We start from the raw sequence: 21,159 nt of genomic DNA, 5'->3' as shown, positions 1-21,159 counted from the left end.
TTGCTTATTTCTCTATTGGGTTCACCATAAAGAGTTTGTTCACTATTGCACTACCCCTTTTGAATGTTCCTAATGTGCCCAATAAAATGAGAAATAAGTATATGTACCTCCCGGTCCAGCACCGCTCCGAGCGCGGTGTCCCCCTGTGATCTTGTGAAATTTTGTTACTTGTTAGCCTGCAGATTAACCGGTTAATGCGATTTCGGTCCCGGAGGTAATTATGATTTTTCTTTTTTATTGGGCTTACTGGGTGCATTCAAAAGGTCCAGTAGTAAACATCATATATATATATATATATATATATATATATATATATATATATATATATATATATAATATAAACATAATCCAATAACACCCTTATACGGTAGGATGGAGAGAAAAAATCCCTCCCTAGATGCCTCAAGGGCATCCACTCACCAGGACAACTCCCAAGGTAGTATGACAGTAGAAAATGGAGCAAAACAGTCCCAAGCAACATAGTAGTAAAAGGCAAAATTTTATTTAAACAATAACCATAAAATCATACAAACATATGTAAGTACATGTATGTCTGCTGTATGCAGCATACATTTAAACAGGAATGTGCAAAATGAAGGACATAGCAGTACAACAGGTGAAACGATATGGCAGGGAAAACATCCCTATAGTGTGCATTATAGTGAATGGCTGATTGCCGGGTTTAAAGGGGCAGCAGTTAGTAGCTACAAGAGCATTAACCCAATATATCAAGCTGTTCCCCCATCAGTAACCCTACAGCAATATTTAAGCCAGAATAAATGCACACTTACCCATGTAAAAGGGGTACCCCGCCGCACGCCACCTGGAGACCCTGGACGCGCGTTTCGCGTTGAGCTTTTTCAACAGGGAACGTTGTATTGTCCATTTTTGGTGTTTATATGTGGGTAATACCGGAAATGGGGTCGGGGGAAATCGCGCATGCGCAGTCGCGACCCGCACATGAGACTCCTCCCCCCATACGGCCGTCAAAGACGATGCGCCCATAGAGGCGGAATACCGCCTGATGACGTCACAATAATATGGGCGCACCGCTCCTGATGATAGCCGCTAGAGGGATATAAGTGCCAAGTGCAAACAACCGCGCATGCGCACCTCCGGCCGCCATTTTCCCGGAGACCAGGGGCGCGATTAAGATTGAAAAAACTGCAATACAGGTACAATATGGTTACTAATAAATATAAATGACAACAAACACACTGTGCCATCATGTATAATGATTTAAATATTAAGTAAAGTGCACATTGGTGCAAAATCAGTGCAATATGATAAAAATACATTAGAACATATAAAAATATAGGCACTGCTCCAAATGGAGTCTAAAATGTGCCAATGATATAATATGTGAAAACAGTTGAATATCTCGATTGTTCATGATGAAAAAAACATCTTCAAATGTGAAGTGAGCAGCAAAACGAATAAAAGACTCTGCATGCAGCCTGCAGCCTCTGGACACCATAACTTTGTGGAGAGAAGAAAGATACTAAAAAACACAAAAAAAAGGCAACATAAATACAAAAAACAAGTTAAAAATTGAGTGGGAATCAGGAGCCGAAAATAACAGAGAGAGGACCATCATTCTAAAGCAACTTTGCTTAATATCAAATGCCGCACAGAGGGACGAACAAGGCGGAAAAGTATAGAATAAACACCATATTTTACAACGAATTCAGTTACAAAAACGGACTGAAACTTAGTTGTTCATTCAGTCCTTTTGGGGTTAAGGTGTCAAGGATGACAATCCATCTGCACTCACGCTGTGCCAAGATCTTAGTCAGATTGCCACCCCTGACACCCCCATGGATTCTATCTATACCCCTTACCCTCAGGCCACTGGGGTCAGAGCCATGGTGCATCCGAAAATGTCTCGGCAGAGTCTTTAAACTAGACAGATCTGTGGCCCCCTTGGCGGCAGCAATATCACGTACATGTTCGCGCGTCCTAACTTTAAGCTCTCTTGATGTGAGACCAACGTATATTAGGGAGCAGGGGCATGTGGCATAATATACCACAAATGTGGAACTACACGAGATATATTCGCGGATCTTAAACTCCCTGCTCCCATCCGATGTTCTAAAGGTCCCACATCTCAAGATGTTAGGACACGCGACACAGTCACCACAGGGGAAACACCCCTGTCGTGGTTTGCTGCCGCCAAGGAAACTTCTATTTTTAGCCACATAGTGGCTCCTCACTAAATCATCTTTGAGGTTTCTACCTCTCCGCTGTGTCATCAGGGGGGATCTAGGAAGTTGTGCTGCCAAGATTTTATCAGTCAGTAGCACAGCCCAATGTTTAAGACTCTCACGGATCCGACCCCAGTGACAATTGGATGTAGAGATGAATCTAACCCCAGACTCACTGGATGCCTCCATCTTCTTGGAACAAGAAAGTAAATCCTCCCTACGTGTTGTTTTAGCCCGTTTATATCCTGCCCTGATACAACGACGGCTGTACCCACGATCTTCAAATCGTCCTGTGAGGATGGCCGACTGTCTCTCAAAGCGGGCCTCCGTGGAGCAGACCCGCCTGTTCCTCAAAAATTGTCCAACTGGGATGGCCTTAATAACTGAATAATTATGTGCCGATGATGCGTGCAGAAATGAATTAACTGATGTTTCTTTTCCAAATAAATCAGTTTCGATAAACCCATCCCTACCAACATATAGTGTAATATCCAAAAAATCAATTTGACTCTTGTGCCATATGTAAGTGAATTTTAAATTAAAGTCATTAATGTTGAGTTCCTGCATGAAATTGGTTAGGCTGGTCTCGCTACCGTTCCAGATCATGAGTACATCATCGATGTAGCGAAACCAGCCCACCACCTGGTCTGCGGCATGTGCCCCGTCCCCCTGGAAAATGTGTCTCTCCCAAAAACCTAAAAATAAATTTGCATACGACGGAGCACATGCCGCACCCATTGCAGTACACTGCAACTGTAAATAAAATCTATCTTTAAACACAAAATAATTGTGCGTTTCGCTACATCGATGTTGGTAGGGATGGGTTTATCGAAACTGATTTGGAAAAGAAACATCAGTTAATTCATTTCTGCACGCATCATCGGCATATAATTATTCAGTTATTAAGGCCATCCCAGTTGGACAATTTTTGAGGAACAGGCGGGTCTGCTCCACGGAGGCCCGCTTTGAGAGACAGTCGGCCATCCTCACAGGACGATTTGAAGATCGTGGGTACAGCCGTCGTTGTATCAGGGCAGGATATAAACGGGCTAAAACAACACGTAGGGAGGATTTACTTTCTTGTTCCAAGAAGATGGAGGCATCCAGTGAGTCTGGGGTTAGATTCATCTCTACATCCAATTGTCACTGGGGTCGGATCCGTGAGAGTCTTAACAAACATTGGCCTGTGCTACTGACTGATAAAATCTTGGCAGCACAACTTCCTAGATCCCCCCTGATGACACAGCGGAGAGGTAGAAACCTCAAAGATGATTTAGTGAGGAGCCACTATGTGGCTAAAAATAGAAGTTTCCTTGGCGGCAGCAAACCACGACAGGGGTGTTTCCCCTGTGGTGACTGTGTCGCGTGTCCTAACATCTTGAGATGTGGGACCTTTAGAACATCGGATGGGAGCAGGGAGTTTAAGATCCGCGAATATATCTCGTGTAGTTCCACATTTGTGGTATATTATGCCACATGCCCCTGCTCCCTAATATACGTTGGTCTCACATCAAGAGAGCTTAAAGTTAGGACGCGCGAACATGTACGTGATATTGCTGCCGCCAAGGGGGCCACAGATCTGTCTAGTTTAAAGACTCTGCCGAGACATTTTCGGATGCACCATGGCTCTGACCCCAGTGGCCTGAGGGTAAGGGGTATAGATAGAATCCATGGGGGTGTCAGGGGTGGCAATCTGACCTAGGCTACGTTCACATTTGCGTTGTGCGCCGCAGCGCACAACGCAAACAAAAACGCGGCAAAACGCACGCTAAAACGCTGCGTTTTGCGCCGCATGCGTCCTTTTTGGCCGAAAGTTGGACGCAAAAAAAATGCAACTTGAAGCGTTTCTTGCGTCCAACGCTTGCGGCCATGCGGCGCAAAACGCAGCACAACGCATGTCCATGCGCCCCCATGTTAAATATAGGGGCGCATGACGCATGCGGCGACGCTGCGGCGCCCGACGCTGCGGTGCTGACCGCAAATGTGAACGTAGCCTAAGATCTTGGCACAGCGTGAGTGCAGATGGATTGTCATCCTTGACACCTTAACCCCAAAAGGACTGAATGAACAACTAAGTTTCAGTCCGTTTTTGTAACTGAATTCGTTGTAAAATATGGTGTTTATTCTATACTTTTCCGCCTTGTTCGTCCCTCTGTGCGGCATTTGATATTAAGCAAAGTTGCTTTAGAATGATGGTCCTCTCTCTGTTATTTTCGTCTCCTGATTCCCACTCAATTTTTAACTTGTTTTTTGTATTTATGTTGTCTTTTTTTGTGTTTTTTAGTATCTTTCTTCTCTCCACAAAGTTATGGTGTCCAGAGGCTGCAGGCTGCATGCAGAGTCTTTTATTCGTTTTGCTGCTCACTTCACATTTGAAGATGGTTTTTTCATCATGAACAATCGAGATATTCAACTGTTTTCACATATTATATCATTGGCACATTTTAGACTCCATTTGGAGCAGTGCCTATATTTTTATATGTTCTAATGTATTTTTATCATATTGCACTGATTTTGCACCAATGTGCACTTTACTTAATATTTAAATCATTATACATGATGGCACAGTGTGTTTGTTGTCATTTATATTTATTAGTAACCATATTGTACCTGTATTGCAGTTTTTTCAATCTTAATCGCGCCCCTGGTCTCCGGGAAAATGGCGGCCGGAGGTGCGCATGCGCGGTTGTTTGCACTTGGCACTTATATCCCTCTAGCGGCTATCATCAGGAGCGGTGCGCCCATATTATTGTGACGTCATCAGGCGGTATTCCGCCTCTATGGGCGCATCGTCTTTGACGGCCGTATGGGGGGAGGAGTCTCATGTGCGGGTCGCGACTGCGCATGCGCGATTTCCCCCGACCCCATTTCCGGTATTACCCACATATAAACACCAAAAATGGACAATACAACGTTCCCTGTTGAAAAAGCTCAACGCGAAACGCGCGTCCAGGGTCTCCAGGTGGCGTGCGGCGGGGTACCCCTTTTACATGGGTAAGTGTGCATTTATTCTGGCTTAAATATTGCTGTAGGGTTACTGATGGGGGAACAGCTTGATATATTGGGTTAATGCTCTTGTAGCTACTAACTGCTGCCCCTTTAAACCCGGCAATCAGCCATTCACTATAATGCACACTATAGGGATGTTTTCCCTGCCATATCGTTTCACCTGTTGTACTGCTATGTCCTTCATTTTGCACATTCCTGTTTAAATGTATGCTGCATACAGCAGACATACATGTACTTACATATGTTTGTATGATTTTATGGTTATTGTTTAAATAAAATTTTGCCTTTTACTACTATGTTGCTTGGGACTGTTTTGCTCCATTTTCTCTTGTCATATCATATATATATATATATAAGCCTTGCATTTTAATCATTGACATCCCTGTTGTTTTTGAGTCCAGTTGGCTGTCTTAGTCAGTGATTTCCAGTGTTCCCTGTATGATGGTACTTGCAGATAGCTGTCAATCTCTAGTAGGGCCGCCCACTTGACTTTTATACATTCAAACACCAGGGATTTCAATGAATATATTGAAAGTAATATTTAATCTTTTCCAACAATCTCGTATATCATTTTTCTTTTTACCATAGATCTGGATGTATGCATTTCATTATAGGTTCCCTTTAAACGTGTTCTCACATATATGGTAGTCAAAAACTAGAGGGAAGTAGGTGTCATGACTGATCCCATTTTTTATATTGGTTAGTTTTTGGCAGCTAGCACATCAAATTTCACTGATCCAGGAGCCGGACCACTATTTTATTTGCTTTAATTTTGCAGAGGGGAAGATGAGCAGTTGATCAAAGAAAGAAGATCTACAGATTCTCAGAATGAAAAGGCACTGGTTTCTTTTACTGAAGAACGCCGACACTCAGAGAATGTAGTGGTCATGCCTCCACAGCCCAAAGAGTCTGAGATTTCGGCAAGTGTGAAAACCGCTGCACGCAGTCCTCATTTCTTCCTCCATCCTGCATGGTGCAAAGCAGATCCAGAGCAAATCTTACATACACGTAAGGCACGCATTTCTCTACAGATTCACAGATTATTGAAACTCATTACAAAAGGTTTTTACTTTTGTTTTTACAGAAGCTGCTGAGAAACCCTCAAGTGGGATTAGGTATGGAATCTATTTCCTTTGATCTGTATTTCGTGGGGTTATGACGGGTAGACAGTGGACTTCAGGGATATGTAGTCTTTAGAGTTATGCTGCAGTCATGTGGTCACTACTTGTATGCCTGGACGCCCGCCGAGCAGAGGTTTACAGAGAGGAGCATAAAACCGCTGAGCCAGGAGAAAGAAAGTAATAAAGGTTCTTCTTGTAAAGTATAGAGATGAGCAAGGGTGCTCGGCACTGCTCAGTACTCGATTGAGCATCGGGGTGCTCAAGTATGCTCGTTACTTGATCAAGTATCGTGGGTGCTCCAGTCCTCAACCCGCTTGTTTATTGCCTGCCATGTACCGTAATATCATAGCCATATTGGCTGCTGGCATTACTGTAATTGGCCAGGCGCATCATGTCATGGGTTGCATTTGAGAGGGGTTATTCCTAAGGGTCCGCACATTATCAGAGGGATCAGTTCTAGCGAATTCTTTTAATTTTTCAGCTGCCCCGGATCCTTTTGTGCGTTGCATGGTTAATAAGGTCAGAGTTACAGGCAGGAGAGCGGTAATTGTGGAGGCTCCACTAAGGTGCTGTGCACCAGGAAGGGTTCACTGTGCCTGCAGTGGTGGCAGCCAGAGGGGGGGGGGGGTCCGGGGGCCTTCCAAAGTAATGGCGCTGGCAGGTAGAGTGTCTTATTATTATTAAAGGTGCGGGGGAGCGCAGGACCCAATTCTTCCAGAGCACACTCCGCGCTTCCCCCCAATATGTCTGAAGTATATGTTTATTCACACACCTGCACAACGCTGCAGGGATGAAAAGATGGCGCCACGCCTCCAACTGCTGGAGCGCGCGCTTAGAAACCGGCAGCCGCTCCACACACACTGCCTCCGCTCGGAACTCCCGGCTCCCGGCGTACCACAGGTCCCCAGCACTCACCGCAGGTGCCGGCAATCATCCAAAGATCGGGGGTAAGGTCTCGTCCCCGGCAGAGAGCAGCACCGCGCCTCCTCACAACAGAGCGCGCGCTGCTGAAAATGGCCGCCTCCCCGCCGTGCACCTCTCCAGGGCTCCTTGTTCTCCGGAGTCTCACGGACACAGCGGCTACCCCGCAGGGTCCAGCAGGGTCACCCGGAACCAGGGGGGTCCGGCAGCGGCGAGTATATCGCTGTATTCAGGGGTCTCTTGTGCAGGATATTGCCCGGATTCAGGAGCTCTCCCACGATGCGTCCTCACTCCATCGCTACATAGCCACGCCCCCCATGTCATGGGTTCTTATGTAAGACCCAGTGACTCGATGAACACGGTCTTTAGGAAGCAATTCAGTGTGAGTTGTTATAGGAGAGAGAACGTAGATTAGAGCAGGCATATAGGCAGTGTTTAATTGCTATTGCAGTACTTGCATACCGTGTAAAAGAAAAATCCTTTCAGGGCAACAAACTGACCTTACTCTACTAAAAGCGCTGTTACCTGCATTCAGTGTAGGGATAGCTGGTGGAGGAGGGATAGTTGTGCATTAGAGGCATATAGCCAGGGTTTATTGCCTTAATTTGTTCTATAGGTGTACTGCTGCTGAAATCTAAAAACAAAAGTCCTTTTCAGGGCTACATATTTTCTTTTGCCTATTAATACCGGAATGTTTGCAGGCATATTTACCTAATGTGAAATGCGCAAGGTGTGCAGTCAGGGACGTGGACGTGCTGCTGATGGTGTACGCAGAGGCCCAGGCCATGGGTTAGGTGACACTGCCTGCTCCTGGAGCACAGTAAACACACTCATCCACAAGATCTAGCTTCTTTGCAGGAGGGCGCGGGATACTATCCCCTTTACCCCCAAGGGTGGTTTGCACGTTAATGACCAGGCCAATTTTTACAATTCTGACCACGGTCCCTTTATGAGGTTATAACTCTGGAACGCTTCAACGGATCCCGGTGATTCTGACATTGTTTTCTCATGACATATTGTACTTCATGATAGTGGTAAAAATTCTTTGATATTACCTGCGTTTATTTGTGAAAAAAAACGGAAATTTGGCGAAAATTTCGCAATTTTCCAACTTTGAATTTTTATGCAATTAAATCACAGAGATATGTCACACAAAATACTTAATAAGTAACATTTCCCACATGTCTACTTTACATCAGCACAATTTTGGAACCAAAATTTTTTTTTGTTAGGGAGTTATAAGGGTTAAAAGTTGACCAGCAATTTCTCATTTTTACAACACCATTTTTTTTTAGGGACCACATCTCATTTGAAGTCATTTTGAGGGGTCTATATGATAGAAAATAACCAAGTGTGACACCATTCTAAAAACTGCACTCCTCAAGGTGCTCAAATCCACATTCAAGAAGTTTATTAACCCTTCAGGTGTGTCACAAGAATTTTTGGAATGTTTAAATAAAAATGAACATTTTAACTTTTTTTTACAAAAAAAGTACTTCAGCTCCAATTTGTTTTATTTGAGCAAGAGTAACAGGAGAAAATGGACCCGAAAAGTTGTTGTACAATTTATCCTGAGTACGCCGATACCCCATATGTGGGGGTAAACCACTGTTTGGGCGCATGGCAGAGCTCGGAAGCGAAGGAGCGCCATTTGACTTTTCAGTGCAAAATTGACAGAAAATGAGATGGCATGCCATGTTGTGTTTGGAGAGCCACTGATGTGCCTAAACATTGAAACCCCCCACAAGTGACACCATTTTGGAAAGTACACCCCCTTAGGAACTTATCTAGATGTGTGGTGAGCACTTTGACCCATTAAGTGATTCACAGAAGTTTATAATGCAGAGTCGTAAAAATAAAAAATCATATTTTTTTCACAAAAATGATCTTTTCGCCCCCAATTTTTTATTTTCCCAAGGGTAAGAGAAGAAATTGGACCTCAAAAGTTGTTGTACAATTTGTCCTGAGTATGCTGATACCCCATATGTGAGGGGGAACCACCGTTTGAGCGCATGGCAGAGCTCGGAAGGGAAGGAGCGTCATTTGGAATGCAGACTTAGATGGATTGGTCTGCAGGCGTCACATTGCGTTTGCAGAGCCCCTAATGTACCTAAACAATTGAAACCCCCCACAAGTTACCCCATATTGCAAACTAGACCCCCCAAGGAACTTATCTAGATGTGTTGTGAGAATTTTGAACCCCCAAGTGTTTCACTACAGTTTATAACGCAGAGCCGTGAAAATAAAAAATCTTTTTTTTTTCCACAAAAATTATTTTTAGCCCCCAGTTTTCTATTTTCCCAAGGGTAACAGGAGAAATTGGACCCAAAAAGTTGTTGTCCAATGTGTCCTGAGTACGCTGATACCCCATATGTTGGGTTAACCCTTTGTTTGGGCGCACGGGAGAGCTCAGAAGGGAAGGAGCACTGTTTTACTTTTTCAACGCAGAATTGGCTGGAATTGAGATCGGACGCCATGTCGCGTTTGGAGAGCCCCTGATGTGCCTAAACAGTGGAAACCCCCAATTATAACTGAAACCCGAATCCAAACACATCCCTAACCCTAATCCCAACGGTAACCCTAACCCTGACACACCCCTAATCCCAACCCTATTCCCAACCGTAAATGTAATCCAAACCCTAACTTTATCCCCAACCCTAACCCTAACTTTAGCCCCAACCCTAACTGTAGCCTTAACCCTAGCCCCAACCCTAACCCTAATGGGAAAATGGAAATAAATAATTTTTTTAAATTTTTCGCTAACTAAGGGGGTGATGAAAGGGGGTTTGATTTACTTTTATAGCGGGTTTTTTAGCGGATTTTTATGATTGGCAGCCGTCACACACTGAAAGACGCTTTTTATTGCAAAAAATATTTTTTGCGTTACCACATTTTGAGAGCTATAATTTTTCCATATTTTGGTCCACAGAGTCATGTGAGGTCTTGTTTCCAGGACGTCATCCTGACAGCACTATGGAGGACGTCCTCCTCCCCCTTGCTGGGACAGGAAACACACGAGAGTTTAAAAGGTCCGGTCCCACCCCCATTCCTCAGTGTTTTTCCTGTCCCTGCAAGGGACACATGAGAGAAAGCTGCGCTGCTTACCGGAGCTCAGGGGGATCGTGTGGCTCGGCCAGATCCTTCCCCCTGTCAAGAGGCTCAGGGCCGAAACCCTCCAGAGGGGGGTCCCTCGGTCCCAAAGACCAGCGGCCGCTCCTCCCGGTGGGGGGGCTCTCGGCTGCGGACGCGGTCCCTGAGGTCAGCAGCCTCCATGCGGCGTGAACGCCGGGCTCTGACTCTTCCAACGGAAGTTCCGGGGACCGCGTCACTTCCGGTTTGCGCCATTCGTTCCCGGCACTTCCGGTAACGCCGGAGAATACAGGGGAGGCGTGCGCTCCAGCCAACAGCTCAGGAACTACAGCGCTCAGACGCCGACAAGCCGCAGGGAGCACCAGTACTCCGGAGCTATGGAAAGCATGCCACCTGAGGATGGGGTAAGTGCGCAGAGCGCAAACTCCCCCTGCACCCTGGTAGTGAGAGCCTCCCTGTTACCTTCCCTATCTTATATTGTTTAAGGATAAGGGAACTTCAGCGGTCCCCCCTGGTCAAGCTAAGAAATCTGGGAAGGCTTCAGCAAAGTCCAGTAGATGTCCGATATGCAGTACAAAGCTTCCGGACACTCATGGCAAAACCTTATGTGCAGACTGCACATCTAAGGTTATGAGAGACGAGCAGCCCTCCCTATTGTCCGAGATGAGGTCCTTAATAAGAGAAGAGGTCCAAGCATCTCTGGCCACCTTGACAGAAAAGTCCAGCCCTATGCCCAGCAGGAAAAGGGCCAGACGGGAGGTGGATTATAGTTCGGACGACAGGTCCGATTCTGAAGAGCCTATCTCTGAGGAAGAGGGCGAGCTTCCATCTGGAAGCCAGGACCATCAAAGGAAGTACCTTTTCCAGGCGGAGGACACAAACGAGCTGGTGCAGGCTGTAAGGTGCACCATGCAAGTAGAGGAGGCATCTAAGCCGCAGTCCAGGCAGGACCTGATGTTTGGGGGACTTATGTCGCGTCGGCAGACCGTCTTCCCAGTTAGTGAACATATCAAGGCTATGGTGCTTGAAGAATGGAAGGAGGCAGAACGTCGGCTGACTCTGTCTAAAGAATTTAAGGCACGCCTACCCTTTGAGCCGGATGACGTGAAACTTTGGGACGAGATACCCAAGGTGGATGTCCCGGTGGCGAAGGTCGCAAAAAAGACTGCTATCCCTTTCGAGGACTCATCAAGCTTGCGCGATCCGATGGACAGAAAGGCGGATATATTGCTAAAAAGAGCCTGGGAGTCTTCTGCGGCTCTAATTAAGACCAACATCGCAGCTACCTCGGTTGCCAGGTCTATGCACCTCTGGATGGGTCAATTAGAGGAGCACCTCTCTAATAAGACCCCAAGATCAGAGATCCTAAACTCTCTCCCAATAATGAGATCGGCTACTGCCTTTCTATCTGACATGACGGCTGAGTCTGTAAGATTTTCAGCCAGAAATGGTTCATTGTCTAATGCGGCTAGAAGGGCAGTCTGGCTAAGGTCTTGGTCGGGTGATAATGCGTCCAAGACAAAATTGTGTTCAATCCCCTTCTCAGGCGCAAGGGTGTTTGGTCCTTCCCTCGACACTATATTAGAGTCGGCTTCGGACAAGAAAAAAGGGTTCCCAGAGGACAAGCCTGAGAGGCCTCAGTCCTTTCGGAGAGGGTTTCCCTTTAGGAGACAGTCCGACTACAGGTCCGACTTCCGAGGGGGAAGGTCCAATAGAGGCTTTAATAGGGGTTCCCGCGGTCACAGCAGTAAGAACAGGAGTTTCTTCTTCAGCCCCTCCTCTAAGTCCAAATCACAATGACGCCACTCTTATAGGGGGAAGGCTTCGCCATTTCGCGGTAAACTGGAGCAGAGTCACGCAGAATCAATGGGTCCTCCGCACTGTATCAGAGGGCTACAGTATAGAGTTCTGCTCCCCTCCTCCAGACAGGTACATCGTACCCACGGTGGTTATGCAGGACTCTCCCATGCTAGAAGACTTAATAGACATGCTGTCCTCAAGAGTCATAATACCAGTACCACCGCTAGAGCTAGGCCAGGGACACTACTCTTCCCTGTTCTCCATAACAAAACCGTCCGGCGACTCACGCACAATCGTAAACCTGAAACCTCTAAATGCCTGGGTCAGGTACAAGAGGTTTCGTATGGAGTCCATCCGTTCTGCAATCCTCCTTATAGATCAGATCGCGGTAATGTGCACTCTCGATTTGAAGAGTGCCTATTATCAGGTCCCTGTCCACCATCTATCTCAGAGGCTTCTTAGGTTCGCGGTAGTCCTGCCGTCCGGGACCTGTCACTACCAGTTTCAGTGCCTGCCGTTTGGTCTTGCCTCAGCACCTCGTGTATTTACAAAACTGGTGTCGGAGATTGTAGCGTTCCTAAGAAATCAGGGGATTGTTATAGTCCCGTATCTCGACGACTTTCTCCTGATAGCAAGAACACCAGATATCCTGTTGGACCACAGGAACCGAACCATCGCGGTATTGGAGCACTTGGGATGGATTATAAACTGGCAAAAATCAGACCTAATTCCGGAGCACAGGAAGGTCTTCCTGGGTGTCTGTCTAGATTCTGCAAACAGAATATCCTTACTACCCGAATCCAAGCTGGAGGCAATTCAGATTCAGATCAGACTCCTACTAGAACGCAGAGTCTCGATAAGGATGGCTATGAGAGTGCTTGGCCTAATGACGGCATGCATACCATGCGTAAGATGGGCACAGTTCCACTCAAGATCTCTACAGAGCCTAATCCTCTCCAAGTGGGACCGTCGTCAGTCTTCTCTAGACAATACTTTACATCTACCAGATCCGGTACGAAGTTCCCTCCTGTGGTGGACAGACCCGGAGAAGCTAAGAACAGGAGTTCTATGGACTACCGACCCTTACGTAGTAGTTACTACAGACGCCAGCGCCTGGGGCTGGGGAGCTCACTTAGAAGGAAGGATCCTCCAGGGAAGGTGGCCTCCAGACGTCGCTCGCAACTCATCCAACTTCAGAGAGCTGTATGCCGTCTGGGAAGACCTGAGAAGGAATCGTTGCATTCTGGAGAATCGTCACGTCAGAGTATTGTCCGACAACGTGACAACTGTCTCCTTCCTAAAACACCAAGGAGGCCCAAGACACCATCTTCTCCAAGAGCTGGCAGGGAGAATATTTCGCTGGGCAGAGAGGTCGATCCTTTCCATCTCGGCAATCCACCTAGAGGGCTCCCAGAACGTTGTAGCGGATTACCTGAGCAGAAGAAGAGTGTTTGCAACAGAGTGGGAACTCAACCAGGACATCTTTCAGGAGCTGTGCCGGCGTTAGGGCACTCCCAGTATAGACCTCTTCGCAAACAGGAGAAACTCGAAGGTCTCAAGGTTCTTCTCGCTGAACCCTCAAGATCTGCCGGAAGGGATAGATGGCCTAAGCCAGAGGTGGACGGAGACCCTCTCGTATGCTTTCCCTCCTCTAGCTCTAATCCCGGCTGTTCTCAGGAAAATCAAGGAAGAACGGGCCCGAGTGATGTTGATAGTTCCATACTGGCCAAGAAGGAGTTGGTTCTCCCTGCTGGTAGACCTGGCGATAGAAAGTCCAGTGGAGCTCCCTCACAGACCAGATGTAATCCACCAGGGCCCAGTGTACCATCCGGACCCAGAGAAGCTACATCTCTCAGCCTGGATCCTGAAAGGAACATCTTGAAGGCAAGAGGCTTGTCTGACCAGGTCATATCCACTATCAAGGCTAGCAGGAAGCCAGTCACGTCAGCAATCTACCTGAAGATTTGGAGGCGTTTCTGTCTAGAGGGTGGCAGGTCCGAGGTTGCGGCAGGCACTCCCGACTTACCCAGAATTCTGGATTTTCTGCAAGCCGGGTTTGATAAAGGGCTTAGGCCGAGTACATTGAAGGTGCAGATCTCAGCACTTAGCTCCTTTCTAGACTATCCCCTGGCAACACACCCTTGGATAGTTAGGTTTATCAGAGCCACCCAGAGGTTGTGTCCCACTATCAGACAATTATCTCCTCCTTGGGACCTTAACCTTGTCCTGAGATTCCTCTGCAAAAATAATTACGCCTCGGCAGATAACATGTCCATTTCAACCCTGACACGTAAAACGGCATTCCTAGTGGCGATCACCACGGCTAAGAGGGTGGGGGAAATTCAAGCCCTGTGCACTCGGGACCCGTACCTTCAAATTAGAGATGATAGTGTGGTCCTCAAACTAGATCCTTCATTTGTTCCAAAAGTGGGTACTCTAAAAAATAGGAATCAGGAGATAGTGCTTCCATCCTTTTGCTGTAACCCTTCCAATTCTAAAGAGGAAGCTCTGCATTCCTTGGATGTCAGACAGGCGGTCATCGACTACCTGTCAGCCACCAACCCATGGCGCATCGACCCAAACCTGTTTATTTTGTTCGCCGGTAAAAATAAGGGAAAAAAGGCCTCTAAGGCCTCCATTGCTCGCTGGATCACTTCTGTGATCTCTGAGGCTTATCAGTCCGAGGGCATCCCTCCTCCAAAAGGTCTTCATGCGCACTCCACTAGAGGGATGGCTACTTCTTGGGCTGAGAGGGCGGGCGCCTCTCTAGAGCAGATTTGTAAGGCCGCTACATGGGCTAGTGCGAATACCTTTTTCAAACATTATAAACTTGATGTTTTGTCCGGTCAACATACTGCATTCGGGAGAAAAGTTCTCCAAGCGGTAATCCCACCCTGAGGAGGTGCTTTGGTACTCTCCATAGTGCTGTCAGGATGACGTCCTGGAAAATAGGTATTAAGCTTACCGTTAATTATGTTTCCAGGAGTCCATCCTGACAGCACGGGTAATTCCCTCCCTGTTAATATAACTGTTTGATAACATGAGCCTGACATGTCCGTAGAATGTTCCTAACATATGATGTAATATGTTCATAATATATGTGGTTATGTTCTTTACTATTAAATATTATTTTTTTGCATCTCCCTTGAGGCGGTTCTTGTTACAACACTGAGGAATGGGGGTGGGACCGGACCTTTTAAACTCTCGTGTGTTTCCTGTCCCAGCAAGGGGGAGGAGGACGTCCTCCATAGTGCTGTCAGGATGGACTCCTGGAAACATAATTAACGGTAAGCTTAATACCTATTTTTTTGCGGGACGAGTTGACGTTTTTATTGGTGACAATTTCAGGCATGTGACAGTTTTTGATCGCTTTTTATTCTGATTTTTGTGAGGCAGAATGACCAAAAACCAGCTATTCATGAATTTCTTTTGGGGGTGGCGTTTATACCGTTCCGCGTTTGGTAAAATGGATAAAGCAGTTTTATTCTTCGGGTCAGTACGATTACAGCGATACCTCATTTATATCATTTTTTTATGTTTTGGCGCTTTTATACGATAAAAACTATTTTATAGAAAAAATAATTAGTTTTGCATCGCTTTATTCTGAGGACTATAACTTTTTTATTTTTTTCTTTGACGCTGTATGGCGGCTCGTTTGTTGCGGGACAAGATGACGTTTTCAGCGGTACCATGGTTATTTATATCCGTCTTTTTGATCGCGTGTTATTCCACTTTTTGTTTGGCGTTATTATAATAAAGCGTTGTTTTTTGACTTTTTTTTTTTTTACGGTGTTCACTGAAGGGGTTAACTAGTGGGACAGTTTTATTGGTCGGGTCGTTACGGACGCGGCGATACTAAATATGTGTACTTCTATTGTTGTTGTTTTTTTTATTTAGATAAAGAAATATATTTATAGGAACAATATTTTTGGGGGGTTTTTTTTGAATTTTTTGGGGGATTTTTTTAAATTCTTTTTACACATGTGAATATTTTTTTTTTACACTGTAACATTGCCCCAAGGGAGGGGGGGGGGCATCATGTTGTTGTGTAAGATCGCCGATCTGGCACTTTGCTGTGCACTGTGTCAGATCCGGCGATCTGACGTGCACAGCTCCTGGAGGCTTCGCGGCGCCTGCTCTGAGCAGGCGCAGTGAAGCCACCTCCCTGCAGGACCCGGATGCCGTGGCCATTTTGGATCCGGGCCTGCTGCAGCGAGGAGGAGGTAAGAGACCCTCGGAGCAACGCGATCACATCGCGTTGCTCCGGGGGTCTCAGGGAAGCACGCAGGGAGCCCCCTCCCTGCACGATGCTTCCCTATACCGCCGGAACACTGTGATCATGTTTGATCGCAGTGTGCCGGGGGCGGTCCGTGACCGCTCCTGGCACATAGTGCCGGATGTCAGCTGCGATAGTCAGCTGACACCCGGCCGCGATCGGCCACGCTCCCCCCGTGAGCGCGGCCGATCGCATATGACGTACTATCCACGTCGACGGGATAGTACGTCTAATGTTAGAAAGGGGCTATTATTAAAGCCAGAACACTGCAAGCAGGTGGTCGGTTGGATGGTAGATAATGCTTCCAGTCTGTTTCCCAGCACCACCCAGTCTTCCACATGGTTCAGTCTCACTAGCCAAGAGTCTGGACCACATAATCTTCACCCTGTTCCTCCTTCCTCCCACCATGGCGACTCCCAGGAGGCAAGTGACCATTCAGACACTCCGAGGAGCTCTTTACTATTCCATTTATTGATTCTGTCCTCTCGCCCTGCGCGTTTCAATAGGGACATACTGAGATCGGGTGTAGTGATGCCCAAATATTTGAGCAGCCACGGTCAGAAGAAGACGATGGTGAACGGCAATTACTGCGTCAATTGGTAGATGATGATGAGACAAATGATGTTGTTAAGTCAGCAAGTCAGCATGAAGAGCGAGGACAGTATCTCAGAGGGCGAGGGATCTGTAGCACCACAACAGACACTGAACAGGCTGAAGGGGAGGAGGAGATGGAGAGTCATCCTGTTGGTGGGGACGGGGAAGTCTTGCTTGTTCAGAGTCAAGCACACATGGCTGACTATGTTGCTCTGTCTTTCCCGTTGCCCTGGCGTTATATGATTTTCGCCAACACTGATTTCTGGATGTTCACCCTTCTCGACCGATGCTATAAGGATAACTCTCCATCTCCTTCCTGTGGCGGAGAGGGCTAGTAAAATGGTGCTCTGTGCCGTTCAACTATAGGTTATACAAGCTGGACACGTGGCATAAACTTTTTAATGCCATAGGGGGCATAATAACTGATAGGCGCATCCGCCTGTCAACTGAAAATGCTGGCCGCCTGACTCTTATCAAAATTTATAAGGCCCGGATTGGCCCAGACTTCTCAGCCCCATCGGATGACAGCAGCTGGACATAAAGCCTATTCAAATGTTCTTTTTTTTGTGGTGTGTTCCCATGCATCCCTTCCCACCCAAGAAAGGGTATACGGGTCTTTGTTTCGTCTTTTTCATGTCCTCCTCCTCCACCACCATATCAACAGGGTCATCGCTCCAAATTTTTAAGAGTGTCATCAGGTGTCCCTTGCTTTTAATTTTTCCAGGGTTTGTATGATGCCCTCCTTCATAATTTTTACAGTATATGTATGAAGCCTATCTCTACTATTTTCTTACATATACACTGGGGAAAATAAGTATTTGATACGCTGCCGATTTTGCAAGTTTTCCCATCTACAAAGAATGGAGAGGTCTGTAATTTTTATCATAGGTACACTCCGCACTCATTGCCTGTATTAATTGCTCCTGTTTGACCTCGATACCTGTATGATAGACACCTGTCCACCCACTCAATCACATTCCAACCTCTCCACCATGGCCAAGACCAAAGAGCTGTCTAAGGACAACAGGGACAAAATTGTAGACCTGCAGAAGGCTGGGACGGGCTACAGGACACTAGGCAAGCAGCTTGGTGAGAAGGCAACAACTGTTCCCACCTGGGAGTCAGAGATGCTCTAGTTTTTCATTGACTTCCATTATACTAGGTACTCGAGTCTAGCCCATCCAAGTGTCTGACCTGCTCGATTCGAGTACTGAGCACTTGAGCATTTGGTGCACGATTAACTTATTTTACACAAACTTTATTAGTTTTACATTAAGGTTCATGGGAAAGCCTTTTTTACTGGTCACCCCAAGTTGAAGGGATTTCCTACTATTATTGGCTAGAAATAATTTTTGCAATTAGGATTCTTTAAAAATTTGCCTTCAATAGCCCCTGTGCTGCATTGTCCATTGCTGACTGCAGAATGAGTTAACTGAGAATCCATAAGGGAGCTTATTGATGGGAGAGTTGGTATCTCTTTATTTGTCCTTTTCGCCCTGATTTATAACCACAGACTACATCAAAGTTGAATGTGCAAGGAAACCATGAGTCTGTAACAGGAAAAGTGAAGAAAAATTGTTAGAAAAAAAAAAAAATTTCTTCTGCCCCAAATTCGTGCATTTAGACAAAAAAAATTGTCCCTTTAATTTGTGTTATTTGTCTAGTGTGCCGCTGTACGCAGCAAAAATGCGAATTGTCTTTACTAGTCCTGCCGCGTTATCTTTCTTGCTGTTGTGACCCTCACCGGTCTGTAAGTCTGTTACTTTATTTTTCAGGGATGCAGAAATTCAGCCCAGCAAATGTGCCACGTCTGCACAAAGCCCAAAAGAAAAAGCATCCTACTCTGTGAGCAAAGAACATCAAATTTGTGTTGGTGCAACATCTCCATCAGACAAGCATCATGCAGACAGTCCCAAATTCAAGATCGTGAGCAGTCCTGACCCCTTCCTCCGTCCTGTGTGCGGCAAATCGGATTCAGCACAAAAGCTGCACAAGGGTACATCCAGTCTTTTTTTTTTTAAATCAATTTCTTATATTTGTTGTGTTGTAACATTTTTGGGTAATTTTTTTGTTTTTAACCACAGAAATTGCAGGAAATACAATCGCTGAGATCAGGTATGGCATTTTGTACGCTGCAGACATCTCCTATTCTTGTGGCCTAGTCATGTCCAAAAAAATGGCCTAGTCATGTTCATGAATTGCAGATGTGAACGGCTCCTTAGCTGTCTTCTCCTATTGCATGCACTATCCTGCTCCATAAAACAGACCAGATTACTGCATAAAATAAGTGCATTAGCACATCTGCTACAGTTGGTCCATGTGTGGACTGAGAGGTCCTAATGGACCTTTACTTTGCTGAACTGACTGCATTAATCATCCAACTTATCTTACAGGAAATATGCACAATCGCATACTGGAATGACACCTTCCTATGAACCTATTCTGGAAAGGTAAGGCCACGGAGTTAGCTATAAAATATCTGTAGGCCATGTATTATAAACGTCCAAATTCAATGCTTTTCTCCTACGTATCATTGGGGGACACAGGACGAATGGGTGTTATGCTGCTGCCACCAGGAGGACACGAAGTTAAACACACACAAAAGATTAACTCCTCCCCTGCAGTATACACCCACAGGCTGGACAATCCAGAGCCAGTTCTTACTTAGTGTCTCAGGAGGCACTTGGGTCCTCAGGACCCCACCAATTTTTTTGATTTTTAACGGAAGGGAGCGACAGGCAAATTTTCAGCTCTGATCTCTCCCGAACCAACAACGGGCAAGTACACGGAGCGTTCCTCCTGTATCCTTTCCCGCGACGATGGATGCCAGCCCTGGCTCACTTTCCAGTGTGGCGACGGTTCCTCAGCGTTCCGATCTCCCTCCCTCCTTTTCAGGCGACCACGGGGACTAATCATCCACCTAAGTCTCCTGGAGCCAGGGCACAGCCGGACTAATGATATGGCGTCCGTGCAGCCGCCCACTGCACCACCACTGAAGATAGCGGATGTTGCACGGCGGCAGAAGCTCTCCACCCTCTCCCTACTAAGGTGAAGGCGGATGGAGCATCGGCCCTATCGCACAAGGTAAGTGCGGGGGCCGACGAGCTGTCAGAGGACGCCTGTTCAGGGATCCCTTATCCCCTTTCTATTGCGGCGCTGCAGCCGCGGGGCAGCCTTATAATGGGAGCATGGCGGGCAATCCGGCGCTCTGTTAGAGCGATGGCACAGTTTACCGGCCCTGGGCCGGACTCTAACGCGGGCGATCATTCTCCCTCCTTCATACAAGGAGGGCGGCGCTACAACGGCAGCGTTCTGACGCGCATTGCAGGGAATCCACCGCCCGCCCACGACACGCCCCCTCTCTCTCTCTCTGGGCGCCTCTCGTTCCCGAGAAGCGCCCTTTCCACATCTCGGCGGCCATCTTGGACCAGGAAGTGCGCTGGCGGCTCTGCAGCACCACAGCGCACAGGACCTCAGGATCTCCCTGCCAAGCATCGCTGAACTTGGTGAGACGCACTCACTACGATTGTCTCTTCCCCTACCAGTACACTCACTTAAGGGAAAAGATGTCACAGTCTAAGCAAAGACGGACTGGAAAGACCCACTCTGTTATTTTTGCTGTGTGCACCTCCTGCAAGGTATCTCTACCCCGAGGTCACACTACCCCGCTGTGCTCCGCCTGCGAAATGTCTGCAGCACAGGATACTCCGGCCTCTGACCCGGAATGTACTGAGCCTAGTACCCCCGCATGGGCGTCCTCCCTTGCTCGTTCTGTGGCATCCTTGGAAAGGACGATACAGTCCCTCCGTGAGCCGTCCCTTACCCAGGGCACTTCCACGGATGATGCAACGCGACCTAAGAACCCCTCTCGGCCTAGAGGTCGTACCGTTTCCAGAAGCCCTCACTCATCTAGAAAGAGGTCCAGGGTAATATCTCCGGTCCGTGATCAGCCCTCCGGCTCAGAGAGCGAAGTCTCTCGTCACTCATCTCCAGCTCATAGCAGGGAATCCTTTCTGGACGACGCATCCAGCGTGTCCTGTTCCCCAGAGTATCGTCACGACCAAGAGACCCTAGATTCTCTCATAGACTCTGTAAGTCAGACGCTACAGTTAGAGGAGGAAACCCCGTCCAAGGCGGTTCATCC

General features: G+C 47.0%; 1 protein-coding gene across 6 annotated transcripts in view; it reads left to right on the top strand.

The window, feature by feature from the left end:
* Positions 1 to 21,159, top strand: part of TDRD12 (tudor domain containing 12) — a 227,304-nt gene that overhangs the window by 67,613 nt on the left and 138,532 nt on the right. For all 6 annotated transcript variants that reach the window (XM_077288673.1, XM_077288671.1, XM_077288667.1 and 3 more), the window contains 5 exons: positions 5,992 to 6,221; positions 6,298 to 6,328; positions 18,791 to 19,011; positions 19,100 to 19,130; positions 19,409 to 19,465. In XM_077288673.1, coding sequence (XP_077144788.1) covers positions 5,992 to 6,221; positions 6,298 to 6,328; positions 18,791 to 19,011; positions 19,100 to 19,130; positions 19,409 to 19,465 — 570 coding nt within the window. The remainder of the gene's footprint in view (positions 1 to 5,991; positions 6,222 to 6,297; positions 6,329 to 18,790; positions 19,012 to 19,099; positions 19,131 to 19,408; positions 19,466 to 21,159) is intronic.

Source organism: Ranitomeya variabilis, chromosome 2, assembly GCF_051348905.1.
Source record: "Ranitomeya variabilis isolate aRanVar5 chromosome 2, aRanVar5.hap1, whole genome shotgun sequence".
Classification (NCBI taxonomy): domain Eukaryota; kingdom Metazoa; phylum Chordata; class Amphibia; order Anura; family Dendrobatidae; genus Ranitomeya; species Ranitomeya variabilis.
Note: the sequence above shows the minus strand (reverse complement) of the source record. Positions and strands in the feature narration are given on the sequence as shown.